Source organism: Colletotrichum truncatum, assembly GCF_014235925.2.
Source record: "Colletotrichum truncatum strain CMES1059 chromosome Unknown Contig_0007, whole genome shotgun sequence".
In the NCBI taxonomy this organism is placed as follows: Eukaryota; Fungi; Ascomycota; class Sordariomycetes; order Glomerellales; family Glomerellaceae; genus Colletotrichum; species Colletotrichum truncatum.
In genome coordinates, this window is record NW_027222404.1 from 1,261,208 (window position 1) to 1,278,114 (window position 16,907).

General features: G+C 51.5%; 7 protein-coding genes across 7 annotated transcripts; 3 read left to right on the forward strand and 4 right to left on the reverse strand.

Annotated features, from left to right (window-relative positions):
- Window positions 1-539: 539 nt before the first annotated feature.
- CTRU02_210754 (galactosyl transferase gma12 mnn10 family protein) lies at window positions 540-1,493 on the forward strand (the record flags this gene model as incomplete). The annotated part of the gene is made up of 1 exon (XM_036722002.1): window positions 540-1,493. One exon carries the CDS (start codon window positions 540-542, stop codon window positions 1,491-1,493), a length of 954 nt encoding a protein of 317 aa, XP_036586374.1.
- A 2,590-nt stretch (window positions 1,494-4,083) lies between these two features.
- On the forward strand, window positions 4,084-6,176 carry CTRU02_210755 (hco3 transporter family protein; the record flags this gene model as incomplete). Its single annotated transcript, XM_036722000.2, has 6 exons — window positions 4,084-4,352; window positions 4,418-4,773; window positions 4,825-5,000; window positions 5,061-5,264; window positions 5,314-5,697; window positions 5,748-6,176. Coding segments are annotated over 6 exons (1,818 nt in total), but the record flags the coding sequence as incomplete, so codon positions are not given.
- A 902-nt stretch (window positions 6,177-7,078) lies between these two features.
- CTRU02_210756 (uncharacterized protein) lies at window positions 7,079-8,183 on the forward strand (the record flags this gene model as incomplete). Its single annotated transcript, XM_070205506.1, has 3 exons — window positions 7,079-7,197; window positions 7,260-7,401; window positions 7,617-8,183. The coding sequence occupies 3 exons, from the start codon at window positions 7,079-7,081 to the stop codon at window positions 8,181-8,183; spliced, it is 828 nt and encodes a 275-aa protein (XP_070060749.1).
- A 420-nt stretch (window positions 8,184-8,603) lies between these two features.
- Window positions 8,604-9,583, reverse strand: CTRU02_210757 (uncharacterized protein; the record flags this gene model as incomplete). Its single annotated transcript, XM_070205507.1, has 3 exons — window positions 8,604-9,075; window positions 9,137-9,416; window positions 9,466-9,583. The coding sequence occupies 3 exons, from the start codon at window positions 9,581-9,583 to the stop codon at window positions 8,604-8,606; spliced, it is 870 nt and encodes a 289-aa protein (XP_070060750.1).
- An 875-nt stretch (window positions 9,584-10,458) lies between these two features.
- Window positions 10,459-10,839, reverse strand: CTRU02_210758 (o-acetylhomoserine o-acetylserine sulfhydrylase; the record flags this gene model as incomplete). Its single annotated transcript, XM_036721998.1, has 1 exon — window positions 10,459-10,839. One exon carries the CDS (start codon window positions 10,837-10,839, stop codon window positions 10,459-10,461), a length of 381 nt encoding a protein of 126 aa, XP_036586370.1.
- Window positions 10,840-11,354: 515 nt separating this feature from the next.
- CTRU02_210759 (O-acetylhomoserine (thiol)-lyase 1) lies at window positions 11,355-12,959 on the reverse strand (the record flags this gene model as incomplete). Its single annotated transcript, XM_036721997.1, has 4 exons — window positions 11,355-11,729; window positions 11,782-12,701; window positions 12,752-12,867; window positions 12,925-12,959. The coding sequence occupies 4 exons, from the start codon at window positions 12,957-12,959 to the stop codon at window positions 11,355-11,357; spliced, it is 1,446 nt and encodes a 481-aa protein (XP_036586369.1).
- A 487-nt stretch (window positions 12,960-13,446) lies between these two features.
- CTRU02_210760 (C6 zinc finger domain-containing protein) lies at window positions 13,447-16,124 on the reverse strand (the record flags this gene model as incomplete). Its single annotated transcript, XM_070205508.1, has 10 exons — window positions 13,447-13,499; window positions 13,557-14,179; window positions 14,225-14,484; window positions 14,536-14,604; window positions 14,654-14,692; window positions 14,747-15,305; window positions 15,354-15,558; window positions 15,614-15,764; window positions 15,834-15,879; window positions 16,027-16,124. The coding sequence occupies 10 exons, from the start codon at window positions 16,122-16,124 to the stop codon at window positions 13,447-13,449; spliced, it is 2,103 nt and encodes a 700-aa protein (XP_070060751.1).
- Between the last annotated feature and the right edge of the window lie 783 nt (window positions 16,125-16,907).

Consider the following 16,907-nt stretch of genomic DNA (forward strand, 5'->3'; position numbering starts at 1 on the left):
AGCCTACTTTGACAACAAGTTCATTGCAATGGCCCACGACCACCTAAGGAGATGAATGGTTCCAAGCCACTGATCATTCAAACACATCACATTAGTCCGCATTCTGATAACATCTCTCTCCCTGCATGTCCATACGGATCTATGCCGCTGTTACCCCCTTTTGACACAATTTCTGAAAGACGATTCCCATGAATTAGGGGTAAAGCCAAGAGTGTAATCACTGCTCGGGCAGAATTCTGTGTGCTGCTCGACCCCCGGAGAGAGCCGCTCTGATGTCCCGCCGCGGTGGGATCACCCGGTCGTATTCCTGTGTGCCAATGCAATGCCAAGGGCCAAGAGCAGTAGCAGAACGACGTTGACGCAGACTTGCCAAGCAACGTCGTGAAACCTTGCCCCGATCTACGCAATTGAACTCGAGCAAGAGCCATGGAACGTTCAGATAAAGTAGGATTGCTTTCCAAAAAGTTTGCTGAAGTCTATACCAACCTACTTCACCAGCACGTCCGACCTCACTGCTCCCGAACTTCAACATCCAAATCATGAAATTCCCAACAGGTTTTCCGTCCATCAGGTCTTTCTTCATTATCTTCCAATTGATTGCAATAATACGATTATTATGCACCTACTATCCTTACTTGACTCGACTGCCTCTTCATAGAACGGAACCTTCACACTCCACTCACTTGCACTGTCACGGGGACGACGACTGTTTCCCCTTGATTCACCATTCTCTATCCGAGGATGTTTTGACAAGCATTCAGTACTGCAAGAACAACTCTGTGGAGATGGATCGCGAGAACCCACGCATGGCAACAGTCACCGCTCAATTCGGTGAGCCCCAGCACCACTATCAACGAGCCCTGCGGACCCATCTGGTTCGCAGCATAATCCACGGCACCGATGTTCATGTCCTTTGCGAGAACATCGTCGACGATCTGTGGAACAAGCCTGCATTCATCCTTTCGATTCTTCTAGATGAGCTCGCGAAACCCAAGGAAGAGAGGCTCGAGTGGTTGATGTGGGTCGACCGCGACACCATCGTCCTGGACAACTGCCGGTCTCCAGCGAGTTTCTTGCCCCCCGCCCCGGGATGGGCCACGGACGGACCCGATGCGGCATACATTACCAAGCGAGACAAGTTCCCCAAGGGCAACGTGCACCTCCTCGCAACGACGGACTGGAACGGCCTGAACAACGGGGTTTTCCTGTTGAGGGTCAATAGATGGAGCGTTGACCTTTTCGACTCGATCTTGTCCTACCGGCACTACAAACCGGACGTGGAGTTGAAGTTTACAGAGCAAAGTGCTATGGAGCTTCTGCTGCAGGATGAAAAGTTCCGATACAATGTGACGTGGGTACCTCAATGGTGGTTCAACGCGTACCCTGGTCCGCAGAGAGCCTTCACGGCGGATGAGGAGGTTGAACTGGAGGTATACCATGCAAGGCCCGGAGATTTTATTGTTCATTTCGCTGGGGTTGGCAATCGGGAGTAGGCTATGTTGCCCTGGCTCCGGATCGCCGAGTCTAGGACGACTGGCTGGGCCGCTGGGCCTACGCAGAGAAAGCTTGACTACGAGGTTGCAGGCTTTTGGCGCAAGAGAGCTGTCAAAAGCCCTTGATATTTCATGGCGGTTCAATAACTGAGCATAGCAGGGTTTTAAGAGTTCCTCAATTTAAACTACAATATCATCCTCGGCCGAGCATTCTTTATTTGGCACCTGCAAAAATCTCACCACAAAGATTGGGACTTTGACGGTTGTGGAGAATGGCTTTTGGTGATGTTGCAGCTAATAAATATAAGTGTACTTGATTCAAAAGTTAATTGCGCAGTTCTTTGCTAGAAGAGCAGGCCACATCCTCAACACTGTTGATCATGCCGTATGCCGGTGAAGGGTCGCTGAACTTTGCATACGCTATGATTACTTCAACACCCGTTCGCAAGCACTTGCATCATCACAGTCAGTTGATATAGATGTATATTTCACTGTAGTGACACACCTGAGTCCCCCTGTGTATACCTGTAGAGAACCCACAGATAACCTCCAATGCATGTCTGATTCAAAGTAATGAAGATCCAAAGGTTGGTGAAACGAGTGGGACGACGCGACCTTTCCAAATGCCGGGGTCGAGGGAAAAGCCATCTTGTCCTTCCAAAGGGACATTTGGGGTGTCACCTATAATGCCACAAATAGAATCATAAATTACGTCCTCACGGGAGCCCTGGCCCACACATACTGTAGTGGTAGTGCGAGGGCGCAGCACAAGCTTGCGCAATGAGATTGGCCCCAGCCTCTGCACCAATGTCGGTTGGACCAAGACTTGTAGAGACAACGCTAGTGGTTTATGGAGCTTCAGTACCAGCGGCGCGGACTGGTCATCTTCAGCTGCAGGGAAGGGTTGCACACCGGCAGGGTGCTCCGGTTCGGCAACGGCCGCTGCAAAGTTTTCCTCGGCGGCGATGGAAGAAGTGCACGAGCAATCGCCGACTGTCGGCGAAATAGCTCGAAATTGAGGTAGGGACCGGAAGACTAGTTCTTTCTTTTTGAAGTTGTTGAAACGAAGAGTCCCCTGTCGTTAGAACCTTCACGTTCAAGACGTAGGCGACAATAACCTTCAGAGCGGCAGTGTTTGATCCTTGTGGACGGTCGGAGGCAGCTAGTCTCGCAGTGGTGGTCAGCCGCGGATTGCGGAAAACATGGTGACAGGGGAAAGCAATGCTTCCCCTCCTGGAGGTTTCCAGAGGCTTGGGCGATTTGTGACGGCCTGTTAAAACTCTGCACCCACTAATCGGCAGACGGCGAGTCCATGCTCTGAAAGAATCATAGTACCTGCGTTGCATGAGTTTGTGTCGTGTTTGACTGTGGCATCTTGGCGGAAGAATCTGGCGTCAGAAGAGCAGCGCATCTGATGTCGAGCCTGCCAATAGCCATCACCGTTAGCAGCTGGAACCCTTCGCAGCAACCACATCACTAGATACCTTGAAGAGAGACCATGATAGAGGTAATAACCACCGAGTCTTGCACATGGACGTCGATCGTTCCCTTCATCTCTTCGCCGGGGTGGAACCAAGCTCGGCCGGGCGGAAACCTAACGCAGTCCACTCTCATCTCTGCGCCACTGAACAAGAGTTGCGAGATACGGAAGTAGAATGAAGCCCTACACCAGGCTGCAGTAGCCAAGCGTTCGGTACGGGAGATATGGAATCGAAGTATTGTGCCGGGATATTTCCCTGTCGATAAACGAGTTCCGACTTGCAGCCAAATGAAGAATGACAAATCTCATGGCTCTCATCGTCTCATTCTTTTGTGTCGAATGTCACGGAAAGGTCCCTGAAGCCATGTGCTCAACGTTACGTGAGCGGGTTTGGGGGGCACGGAGGGACTGGGGGATGGATCACTGGACCAGCCACATTGCCGCTGTGGTTGTGTTAAAGTCTATGCTGCCCGGGCAGAATTCTGAAGATTAGCTCCGCGCTAGTGCCACAATTACGGACGAAATCGCACATTCACATTCATCTTCTGAACTGGCTGAGTTTTGCCTGCCAAGAGGCCTGTTGATTCTTGGCACGGTCGCCCCTTGGCATACCTAGTGTGTCAAATGATGCATGATCTGAAAGGAGACGGGCATTTCCGGGTTCCATTGACAGCAAAGAAGGCTAGCAATGAGCGGGATGATCATGGAAGTAAGAGGAGCTTCACGAGTGGTCATGTAAATAGAGCATGGAGGTTGTCTTCAAAGATGAACAACCGTCTCTCTGTCTTTCGCACATTTCGTGAGGTATCTTGTCGAAGTGGTAGAAATATCAGTCAAATGCAATTGTAGCCCATGCCTAATACTGCAAATGGGGCCGACACCTTTGTTTATGTGACGTCAGGCCGGGCGCTGATTCTAGCACCGCTCCCACCCCATGCGGCGGTATACCTTTCGCCTCTGGGCCTGAGTCATAACACAAGTGATCTGTCTATACAAAAAGGGGGGGCTGTCTTAGTATTGACTATACTTGGCTGAACTGATCAATGAGGCAGCTGCGTCCTATATTCTCTATTTTCTCTTACATCCCTACCGCTTGGCGCCATCGGTCTCTCCCAACTATCTCTCTGTCTAGCCACACAGTTCATTATAGCTACAGAACCAGAATCCACCATCTCGAACGATATCAACCTGCGGCCAGTTGGGATCAAGATGTCCTACTCCTACGATGACGAGAAGGGTTGGCGACGCTGGAGGGTGCTTCGTCCGGGACGAGGTATGTACCATGATATCAAGCGAAGGCTGCCATACTACTGGAGTGATATCACCGACGCATGGACATATCGCACGGTCGCCAGTACTATCCGAATGTACTTTGTGAAGTAAGATACCCCTTTCCCACTTTGCGCCAGTTGTTAGGTACGCGATGTTCAGCTAACCGGTTCAGTTTGCTTCCGGCAATTGCGTACACGCTCGACATGTACCGACGGACCGGCGAGTTCTTTGGTATTAACGAAGCGCTCTTCTCTTCAGCACTCGCCGCCGTTGTCTTCAGCACACTCAGCGCGCAGCCTCTAACGATAGTTGGTGTCACGGGCCTTATCTCCCTCTTCAACTTCACAATCTACGATATTATCAAGATTTACGACGTTTCCATCTACCCACAGTTCGTGGCTTGGACGGGCATATGGGCAGCCATTTTTCACTGGCTAGTTGCAGTCTTCAACGGGTGTGACTATATGCGCTATGTGACAGACTTTTCTAGCGAATCTTTTGGCCTATACGTGGGAATTATTTACATCAGTAAGCCATGACCACTACTAGATGCAACGGCGTTTGTTCACATCATTATAGTCAAGGGAGTCGAGGAGCTGGTCAACGAGTTTACCACGGAGGGCAGTGCTGCTGGATACTTGGCCTGCTTACTTGCCATACTCTATTTCGGAACGGTCTACACGCTAGAAAAGCTTGGTTCCAGCACTCTCTGGAGAGCGGGCTTTCGAGGTATTCTTGCAGATTATGCCTATGTCGTAAGCTGTTTCTAATTCACTTCACTCAGTCAAATGCTTTTTTAACACCCAATCTTACAGTTTGCTACGGTCTTCTGGGTCGGCTTCTCCCACATACCCGGACCCTTGAGGGACGCACATATCATGAGAGTTCCCATCGCGACAGCTTTTCATCCAACACAGCCCCGAAACTGGCTGATTGACTTCTGGAATCTCGATGTCAAATGGGTGTTCGTTGCCATGCCTTTCGGTTTCCTGATCATGCTGCTTTTCTACTATGACCACGTCAGTTGCCATCCGAGATATTGGAGAAACTTTACTAACCACTTCACAGAACGTAAGCAGCATCACGGCACAGGCTCGTCAATTTCCGCTTCAAAAACCTGGTGGCTTCCATTGGGATTTCTTTCTTCTTGGTTGCACAACTTTCGTTGCAGGCATTCTCGGGCTGCCGATGCCCAATGGTCTTGTTCCCCAGGCTCCGGTTCACACAGACTCCTTAACAGTCTACAAGACAAGTCTGAAGATCATCCCGACATCAGAGGGGGAGGGCGCTGAGATCCGCCGTCCGCTTGTCACCGCAACTCACGTCGTCGAGCAGCGGCTATCGCACCTGCTGATGGGACTTGCTTTGATTGGCACGATGACCGGTCCTCTTCTTGTCGTTCTCCATACAATGCCCGCCGCGGTTTTTGCTGGTGTGTTTTTCGTAGTCGGAGTAAGTTCATCTTTGTGCTCTGGTTACTTGGATAGGCTGACGGTTATCAGTGGGGGTCAGTTGAATCGAACTCTATCCTGCAGAAATTCGTGTTTCTCAACTCGGAGAAACGTTTCATTCAACGCGACGAGCCGATGCTACAAGTGCGCCGTCGCAAGATTTGGCTTTACATTATCCTACAATTCGTGGGTGTTGCCGCTTGCGTAGCCATCTCGCACACCCTTGCAGCAATAGGCTTCCCGCTTTTAATCATCCTGCTCATCCCCATGAGGGTTATATTGGTGCCCCGATGGTTCACTCAGACAGAATTGCAAATTCTGGATGATTTTACGGCAACAAACAAGATGGTGTTGGCTAGCTTGGGTGGTAAGCCTGGCCTTCCTGAGGGTTCTCGTAAGGAGGAATGGGGGTTGGAAAGACGGATGAGCGAGAGCAAACACGGGGTACCCAGACAAAGAGCTGGAAGTTTGCACCGCTAGGTTTCGCGGCAGTAGAGTACCAATGTTATTCATTGACTTGTAACAAGTCTAGCAAAATCTGTGGATGCAGTAGTATAGCGAAATCACTTTTAACTATCAATTCCTGGTTGGCTCACCTTTGAGGGTTTTACATCACGAGTGCTCCTGTGTGTCCTTGTACATGGTAGTTCATGAAACTTCCTCAATATCTCGCCAACAAATAGAGAACAAAACAAATCCGTTACGTTCGATGCATGCGTCCTACATAAGATGCTATCTCCATCCGCACTAGTACGGTTTCCCAGCTTCATCAAAAGGTGAGCTTGTCAACCTTTTGCGCAAATATGTTGGCCAAAGCAGCACCTTTCGAACAAAGAAAGGCGAATGGAAATTCGTGATTGATGTTATTCGAGACCGCGGCGTCATCGACGACATCATCAGCGTTGCGACCATGTTTATCGAGAGTTCAGTGCCACGCTCTGATGGAGTCGTTGTTATGCACGCGTGTCACGTTCACCCCAACTCTAATCTGGGCGGTGAGCAGTGCGTCGGCGGCCCTACGCTTCGCTGGATCACGGTCACTGACGACGGCAAGACCTACGATCGCTGCCGCAATGAGAAGTGCATTAAATTTGACGAGCGTCATGAAACATCCAAACTCGGCTGGGGGCACAACTCGTCTTCAAATCATACAGAAGGCCTACGAGCAGAAGATGACCGCGATACATCGGAAGATCCCTGATCTTGAGGAACAGCTAATTAAAGTGAAAAAGGCAAAAGCAAATTTACAACTTACCCTGGCCGACACGAAGAGTCAATGTCGGTCACTGAGCCAGAAATTGAGCAACGTCGAAAAGACCGGCTGGGAGCTTCAGTTGAAGTTTGAGACCCTGAATCAGCGACAGGAAGACCAGTATACCACAATGTTCAAGCAGCAGAAAGAGATTGCAGAACTCCTCGACAAACAGCAGCAAGAGAGTGACAATACGGCTTTGCGGCTCAAGATGGACAAGATTAAACGAGAAAGAGACTCTCTTCGAATGTGCGTTATGTCTCTCTGAAAAAGGAGAATGATGTCAAGACGGCCATTGTCCAGAATCTCAGGACAGAGCAGCATCTTCAGGCTACGACACTTTCCCTCGCCAAAGATGTTCAAAGACTCAAGGACAAGGTTGCCCTTTTAGGATGGAAGCAAACGAGGTCCGCTCAGATGGCAAAAGATGCCGACGAAGAGTGGACGGGCAAGGTGCGCGAGCGACCAGGAGTCCTGTATGGCACAACTCAGCGAGGAAGGAAGTCAAAGCACTTCAGAAGCTGGTAGAAACGACACGCGTGAAAGAAATCGAAGAAGCTCGGAGGTTGGAAGGAGAGAACTATGTCTTACGCAGCGACGTTTAAATCATAAAGAAGCAGCACAAACAGAATGAGGAGGCATGGCGGGCTGAAGTCCATCACCTAAAGGACTTTAATGGTCAGTTGCGGGCCAACGGCGATGCAGCCGATAATCAGAAAATCAACTCAGACAATGAGGTGGCAACCATGAGAGAGCAGACAAAACAGCTCCCCTCGACAATCTCCCAACTGAAGAACGAGTTGGACCTCAAGAACAGCCATGGCCGCCAACTTCAGCAAAGTGTGATTCTCAACCCTCACAGAGACCTTAACCGCCCAGACGCCTCGAGATCTGAAGAGCAGCCCGCTGCCTCCGCCCAAGAAATTGAGCATCACCGCGAATTCGCTGCCCAGGCTCAAGAGCAGGTTTCCGATCTTGAAAGCAAACTAGATACCATGAAATTCGGCATGCAGGAGAAGGCGTCCGAGATGGCCTCCCTCGAAAAGTTTCGTGCAGAGAAAATACAGAAAGCCGAAGTAATGGAGAGACGATGCAAGGATCAAGAGGCATACACCGTCAGCCTGGAGAAGCAGCTTGAGGAGTTGAGGGGAAACATGGAGACCATGCTTGGACGGGTCTCGGTTCACCAGGGGAAAAAGAGACGTCGCACAGAAGGCCCGGATTTCCAGCTTTAAGACCTGTTTCGGAACAATGAACTGTGGGGGGAAAGTATTGGATCATACCAAGTCCGATATCTGGTTTCCAAAGCTGTGGCTTATTATTGGATGAGACATGAGGATATCTTAAGCTTGGCTTGCCGAGGTATCTTGGATAGGTTGTCTCTGAGAAATCGTGTCAAGAGCCCTTGCTTCATTACATAGATAGATCGCAAAAGTGTGATAATTGTCAGGAAAGGACATCGCACGAGCAACTTATCGAGTGGCATCAACCGCCTTACAACGGGGAACGATCGCCATGAAACTGAACCGTGAAAAGCATTCATTTTATCTTGTTAAAGTCTAAACCGAGTCCAAGTGACAATAAACCCCAAACGCCGCACCAATGCACCAAAAATGCCAACTCAACTATTCAAAAAGCAAGCGCGCAATATCATCTCATGCAGAAGTCTCAACCTTTTGCGTCCCCTCCTCCTTGGGCTCGCGCGGCGGATCCGCAACCTTCAACCCCTCGACGCCCGTCGTGATCCCCGTAAACGGACAAACTCCGCCGCCGCCGGCGCTGTTGGGCCTGGGTATCCTTGAAGGCGACTTGGGGCCGTTATCCTCGTCTGACTCGCTGTCGAGCACCTTCTTTCCGTGGAGGTATCCTTCCTCCTCGATGACGGGCTCTTCGTCATCGCGCTTGAACTCGGCGCCGTCCTTGACGTGCCACTTCGCCATGAGGTCGTTCTGGATCCAGATGACCTTTCCGAGGGCCTTGACGAGCGCAATCTTACGCTGCATGTGCAGGCGCGGGTGGGAAAGGATGGCCTCGGTCATGATGTCCTGGATGAAGGAGAGGCAGGCGCCGAGGTGGACGTATTCGATGTGGAGGGGATGAGCGCGGCCCAGGCCTACGTGCATCATTCTATTGGTTTGTTAGCGTCTTTGCGCTTTTGCCGTCTAGTTGATGGAAAAAGTTGACTTACCCGACCTTATCGAGATACTCCCAAAACTCCATTTTGCTCGGGTCGGAGCACAGTTTCGCCAGATAAGCTCTCAAAAACATCTTGCGGTGAAGAATCTGCGGCGAGTTATCATCGGGGATCTCGTCCATGGGACCCTCGAACGATGTGGAACGCGTGGTGAAGGCGCGGGCAGTGATGTCGTATTGCAGCAGCTTGTGGTACACGATGTTGACGACGGCGGGGATGAGGGCTTTGACGTATTTCGCGCCCGAAATGAGAGCCTCAATATCCTCTGTTTCTCCGTTAGTGACGCGGTCTTCACACAGTTGGACGAAAATGAGTTGCCGTAGCGGAGCATGACGTACTGCTGCTGAAGTCGAGGAAGCTGTGTAGATAGCGAATACGCGCCTCGAGGTCCGTGTACAGCTCCTCACGGTCGATGTGGTTCATGTGTCTTAACAGACCCATTTTGGCGGATATTTCCTCGTTTTCAGAGTCGGGTTATTTTCAAATCAAATTGTTGGTGGCCTCTTATGGCTCGATTCGGGCGAGTCGTCGGTGTGATCGAAATGGGCGAGCAGCGAGCTAACTGATTGCTTCTTCGATTGTTTGGTAATTCGCGATTCGTGTATGGCTCTTCGTTTGAATCTTATGGTCACTTCACAGCATAAGCAAGAAAACCAAGGGACCCCGCCATTATTTGAACGTAGGGCGCGCCGGTCCCAGCGGCTTTGCGCGACGAGTATTCCTGCGTCATAATGTGCCGAGACCAGCTCGATGAGCCGATTTTTGGAGGATGGTGGTGCACTGTGGTCGCTGGCTGGGAAAACGAATGATGGTGGTCTGATTTGCAACTCAGGCCACTGGCCCCGGCTGAGCGACAGCTACTTGCTGTAGCATGGCAGCGGGATCCACCGCGGGAAAAGTTTAGTGGAGGGAACAGATCGGAGGGAGGCGGAGCCTGAGCCCCAAAAGACTGCGTTGGTCCAGTATTAGGTGACGCGACCGTAATCGCCCGAATGTAGGGTCGCGTTTCCGATTGTCGACTGATTCTGGGGACATGCATGGGTCGAATTGGCACCTGCCGACAACAAGTGTTGGTAGGTGAGGTGGAGACGGGGAAATGCCATTCGATTGTTCCAGGGTCTGGTTCCTTGCACATCATTCCATCTTCTATGCATCTGGAAAAGACAAACAGGTCACGTCGTTGGACGACGGGGGATGTAAGAGAGGGGACAGAAATTGTTTCGTGTTCATTTTCAAACGTCAAATGAGCCTACAATGGTACGAATACCATGTTTTCTGTGCGACGCCTGCTTGACGTGCCTGTCAGCGTGTCCAGCTTATTTTTGGCCCTGGTGCTGCTGCTGCTGAGTGTCTCCATCCCGACTGTCTGGGCCACTGTAACCATCTTGATCCCTGCCCTTATCGCGGTCCTCCGCCCTCGCCTTATCCTTGTCCAAAGTGCTCTGCGCAGCGTCGCGCTCTGATGCGGGGTTGTTCTCGTTCTTGGCGATGTTGGTGAGGATGTGTGGGGGTATGAAGCCGCCTGGTCGTTTGCCCGACATGATGGTTTCTTCCTTGCTGATGTTAAGTGGGATGGCAATTGCTTGTAGGGCTTGCTGACTTGGGCTATTTTTTGATAAAGGCGGGATGATGGTCGGTACAAGAGGGACATGAGTTTGCAACAAAGGCGATGGGGAGTTGATGTTTGAGGCAGCCATTGGTGTTGGTACGATGGGTCGTGATTGGTTCAGCTGATGTCATCAGCTCGTGGTGAAGGTAGGTACAGTGTAGGCAGGTGCACAGGGGGGACCGGCGCCTTCTTTGTACGATGGCAAGCACCTTCCACTCCCACAAGGTCTCCAACCTCTAATCAAGGAACCTGCCATCAGCGGTCACGATAAGCTCAACCATCATTGGAACAAGGTTAGTTTAAGCTCTAGGTATAACCCCACGGAGAAACAAACATCAAGGTGACAAGCCGGTCGGTACGTTTCCGAATACCAGGAACCTCCAATGAGACGCGCTTTCTTTTCCAGATCCTGAGCTCACTTTAGATCAGATCCGTGGGGGCCACTTGCCTTGGCTCATACGATGTTGTCGTGAACTTCACGTGTTCGTTGATTGAAGCTATCTTGAAGATATCTGTGCGAAGCTCTGACGCCTGCGTCCCTAATTCCTACCCTTCGTTGCATCATGTTCATTCGCTAATTCATTCTTCTCATTTCTAGATCCCCTACGCCTGAACCTGAACAGTACCATCAGTACCTGGTCGTGGCGCACCTGTTGCCTTTTTACCCATAAAACCACCCGAGACGAGGTTCAACGCCGCCGCGAATGGGTCCCCTCCTGTCTTGACCGCCGCAGGCAACCCGGCTGCCTCAAACGCCTGCTCAAAGTCCTTCTTGATGTCTTCGAAACCCTCAATACCAACCGATACCCGGATAAGATCCGGCGTGACACCACCCTTGATCTTCTCTTCGTCAGGCAGCTGCTGATGGGTTGTCACCCAGGGGTGGATAATGAGCGTCTTAGCATCGCCAACGTTTGCTAGGTGAGAGCAGAGCTTGAGGTTATCGACAACTGCTCGAACTTCATCGATGTTTCCTGCCTAAAGAACAGTTAGGCGAGTTCGCGCTAGCATGATTGGCAATACTACTTACAACACCAAATGTCAATACACCACCAGCGCCATTGGTGAAGACTCTCTTCGTGTACTCGTAGTCAGGGTGTGACTTGAGACCGGGATAGAGTACCCAGTTGACGCTCGGGTGTGCTTCCAGCCACTCGGCCAGCTTCTGCGTGTTCTCCGCATGCCTCTGTCCCCGCAGGGCGAGCGTCTCTAGGCCTTGGAGAAAGAGCCAGGCGTTGAACGGGCTCAAACACGGGCCAAGGTCGCGCATACTGTCCATACGGACCTTGGCTGAAAGTGCTTTGTATCCATATGTATCCCAAAACTTCAACCCGTGGTACCCGTCGGCCGGTTCGGTGAAGCCTGGGAACTTACCGGACGCACTCCAATCAAAGTGTCCGCCATCGATGACGATTCCTCCCATCGATGTACCATGGCCGCCAATCCACTTGGTGCATGAATGGGTGACGATATCTGCGCCCTGCTTGATGGGTTGACAGAGGTATCCTCCCATGCCAAAAGTGTTGTCAACAATAAGGGGGATCCCATGCTTGTGTGCCACGTCCGCAATCGCCTTAATATCGGGTACGCTGTGTTTCGGATTGCTAATCGTCTCGATATAAACGCATCGCGTATTCTCGTCGATGGCGGCGTCAATGTCAGCAGGCTCGTTTCCGACAACCCACTTGACGTCGATCTTGAACTTCTTCATGTACACCCGGAACTGGTTGTAGGTGCCACCGTACAGCCAGCTGGTACTGACAAAGTTCTGCCCCGGCTCGCAACACTGCGTCAGGGCCATGAACTGCGCCGCGTGTCCAGAAGCCGCGGCAACGGCACCTACACCACCCTCGAGCATTGCCATGCGCGACTCGAAAACGCTGTTTGTAGGGTTGCCCATACGGGTATAGACGTAGCCATCTTTGCTCCACGCAAACTTACTGGCGCCATCTGCGTGGAGTTAGTCTCTCCACGTGCCAGCAAAACACGTTCAGACTAACCTGCGGCGTCAGAAAAGTTGTAAGCGGCCGTTTGGTAAAGAGGTACAGCTCTGGAGCCGTTAACTGGGTCGGGCTCCTGACCACCGTGGACGGCCAGCGTGGCGAAATCGGGCTCCCTAGACGGTCAATGTGTCAGCTATTTTGGAGGCCCAAAAGCCGACCGGGATTCTTACCAGTCCACGTCATTAAGAGATCCGGAGACTGGCATTTTCAAAGGGCTGAAAAAGGAAAAAAGAGAAAAAAAAGTTACAATGATTGAGAGGGGTAATAATAGTCTAAATTTCGTCGCTTTGGCTCCCGGTTCGACTCCGAATTGTGTTAAAACTACTGCTTCAACGCAAGTAAACCTTCATGGCAAAGTCCAATATCTTAAATGCACCAAAACGCCCTTGAAGCCAACTCCGTTATTTCGTTTCAGTCGTTCGATACCCCTCAACTCGAGGCCCAGATACAGACATGACTGCGTCGTAAGTGCATCGTTATGCACCGGGGATGATCAACCGCCGCCGGTCTTTGCTGATAAGTGAGCAAACCCCGCGCAGCCCCCCTTTTCTACAGATGTTCCCGAACCCCGCTCAAAGCCCGCCTCCAGATCCCCTTGGAATGCCGTCAGATGCCGTCAAACGCAGACCCGGCTTGCGTACAAACTACAGATGAGCTGGAGATAACTCGGAAGAATGCAGATTCAAGCGTCTCTAGATCGTAGGATCAAACATCATAGTGGGTTCAATGACACTCCGAATTTGGTCTGCGGCAGGAAATTAGCATGCGCAAGTTACAGATAGCGAGTGAGGGGTTGTCCTACCGCGCATCCCGCCGAGCGCCTCAAAGGCCATTGCATAATTCTCCAGGGTTGCAGAGATAGAAGCCAAGCCCGTTTGCAGGCGAAGCAGGAGGCTTTCCACCATTGGGGTTGCTATTGCGTTCTCCGGATACATGGCCTTGGTCTTGTGATTGACCATTAACAACGCGTAAGCGCATTGCATTGCACAGCAGGCAAACGAAGGCATGGTCCTCGGACATACAATCGTCGAAGTGGGCGAGAGATAACAAGGTGCAGGGCATAGCTGGCCAAAGGGGTTGGGGTATGGGAGGTCATCGAACGATTGTGCTATGTTGATAGCTGCCTTCAGACAGATCTTGGCCGATTGGTGGCTGCTGAACGGAAACGCAGAGATTGGGTTTCCATTGGTTGGTGAGTGATCGGAGTGAGGAGATCTCTTTCCCGAGTGGGGTGGCGAAGATGTTCCGTTTGATCCAGGCATCGGCGGTGACGGCAAGGTCATCATTGAGCTGCAGGAGCAGGATGGCCAAGACTTCGGCTCCATGCTGCCATCATTGTCTGACTTGGACCTGAGGTCGCAATGCTTTCCCGAGAACACAGGCATGTCAAAGAAAGCGCAGTATCGGTGAATCTTGATTCGCGCACTAGCTTGGGTCAGAAATTGTCCGAACATGGAAGGTTACACTTACCTGTTCAACTTAATGCGAGCCATGCATCTTAGCGAACGAGAGAGAACCTCTTCCGTGGAGTCGACGGGTGTGGTCGTTGTTGACTGCAATATCCAAGAATCGGCGACTGCGTTGAGGGGCTCCAGGTACTGTTCCATGTCCTTCATCCTCGAGTAGATACGTGTCATGTCGCCACCGCTCTTAACAGTCTTGTTCAGCTCGATAACAAATTGTGTTGCTGACAGGATGGCTTGCTGAGCTTGAATGTACACCGCGAAGGCCTGGGTGGGAGGGTGAGTGTCTTTACCAGCTTATTCTCATGGATTACTTACGTCAGGATCGGATTGCACCGCCGGATACTTGGTAGTGTAACTCGGAGTAAACACTGAAAAGGTCGGCTCCTCCCTAGCGTCAGTACTTGCTTCACGAGATATACAGGATAGTACCCACGGAATTGCTGACGATGGACCCTTGGCAAACGCAGATATACTGCAAAAACGCATATTAGCACAAGCTTCGTTAGCGAATACACCACAAACGCACCGTCATCCACCAGACTCTTCTTTTAGCTTCAGCAAACAGGTCATCGCCGGTGTAGGTATGAAGCCCCAGCGACATGGCGGAAACCAAAGCCTGGCCTGCCCTGGCCTGCATCTTCTTAAGGTTGCCCCTTTGCGCATATTCATAAACGCTGAGGATGTCCAAAGCAATGATACTCTCTAGCTCTACTGGGACCTCGGGATGAAACTGCTGTCTGGGGAAGTCATCTGGGGACTCGTTGAGAGCCTTTGGCGGTTCTATGGAAGAATCGGGAAGCTCTGATTCGATTTCGATGCTCTCGATGGCGCACTGGGCCAGGTACTGGGCATATCTTCTTCGGAATACAACTGACTCCTTGCTCATATGATTGGTATCATTGGAGCATGGTATCAGTGCTAGAATGGCAGAAATGGCCAAGCTGATTGCTGTCGAGGGTTGGTATTCGTCTTGAAAACCGTCCGTATCATTTTGGAAGTGTGGCACGGCCTGGTCTAGGGGCAGGCCGGCTGGCGCAGGCAGAATTGGGAAGAATGGGTGGATGAAGATATAATACGCATCGAGACTAGGTATTGTGAGCTTCTAGAAACTCTTACAATGGAGCAGCACTTACATGGCCTGGTCGCTTTTATATGTTCTTGCAACCGGAATCTGGGGAGTCGGGAAGGTGAAGGAGGCCTCAGAAGCGCTCTCACCGCTTGTGCTTCCGGGTACGCCAGACATGAACAGAGTATCAAAGATGAAATCGCTATCTTGGAAGAAGTCCTGAAGCTGCTTCAAGCCTGCGCCAGGATCGATGTAGTTCTGGACAGAAATGGCTGCGACATCGTTTAGGGGCCTACCCATTCACCTTTGCGAGGATAAATAACTCACGATCTTGCGGCGTGGCCTCATCGGGTGGGATCTCGCCTGCGAAAGCTGGGTTCTGCTGGGCGAGCTCATCGACGGGTCTTGGCTTCCGCCTCACACGAGCGCCGCCTCTCCTACTGGGCTTGTAGACGCATTCGCGTCCTCTACTTTTGCACTACATTGCGTCAGCCACGTCCTTTTCATGAGAATAGATGGCACTATCTCAGGCCAGGAGAATGCTTACACTAGCACATGGGCTCGATCCATCACATCGTGTTCGTGAAGCTCGGCTACTCAGGTGTGAGCCACAAATTCAAAGTCACTTTACCATTTGCAATGTGTGAAATAAAATTGGCAAATATGTGTTCTAATGTGCCATGTACGCATTTGAGGACAATGGTGAAGGTAGTAGTTGGCATGAGTGAAGGAAGACATACCAGGAGAGGCAGGCGATCTTAACGGGAGGGGTCGCAAACTTCTTCTTGGCTGCGGCAGCCGGAACGGAGGGTGCTACGGCCTCGGTCATTGTAGTCATGGCCGAGGGATAGAATACAACAAAGTATGAGAAGGATAGGTCAATTCGAGTATGTGAGGAACGGAAAGGACGGCGGAGGTGAGCAGACAAGCCCAACAATCCTCCCGGACCGGTCGGGGTCTGTCCACGGAGCGGGTAACGGGCGGCTTTCAGGTCAGGCTAGATGCGTGTCGGGATGTGCGGTTGTCGACTGTAGCGCGTGACAGCCAACAGCGGGGACAGCAGACGTAATAAATTCGAGAGGAGGAATGGTAAAATTAACAGCGGCCGCTAAGCCGGGGGAGTCATGGGCTCCAGACAAGAGAAGGCGCAGGAGATCAATTTGACGATGACTGCGTGTGAGTGTGAGCGACAGCTGTTGGAAGCTCCAATGTCTGGTGTCGTCAGCTGGTGTGGGTGTGTGGGTGTGGGTGTTGGGGTGTGGGCAGGTCGCGGGAGTGACTCTGGGTGGACGGGCAGTTGCAGTAGGTAGTAGTTGCAGTCGCAGGTGCTTCAGATTGACTCGCTTCAGCGGGCGGAGGGGCAAAATGCGGCGGCCCGGTCAGATTTGTAATGGGCAGTCGACGCAGGGCGGCCAGTAATAAGACAACGACAAGTGGGGAAGGGTAACGAACGGATGGTTCGATGGCGGCAGGGGGACGACTGAGCAAAATGAGAGAAATTTTGGAGGGGATTTTTATTTTTCGTCCCCCCTATGAGTCTTTTGTCTTTTTTTAATTTTTATTTCTTTGCTATTTCCTCCACTAGTCGCTTCGGGACTTGGGAAGTACACTATGGCAGAAG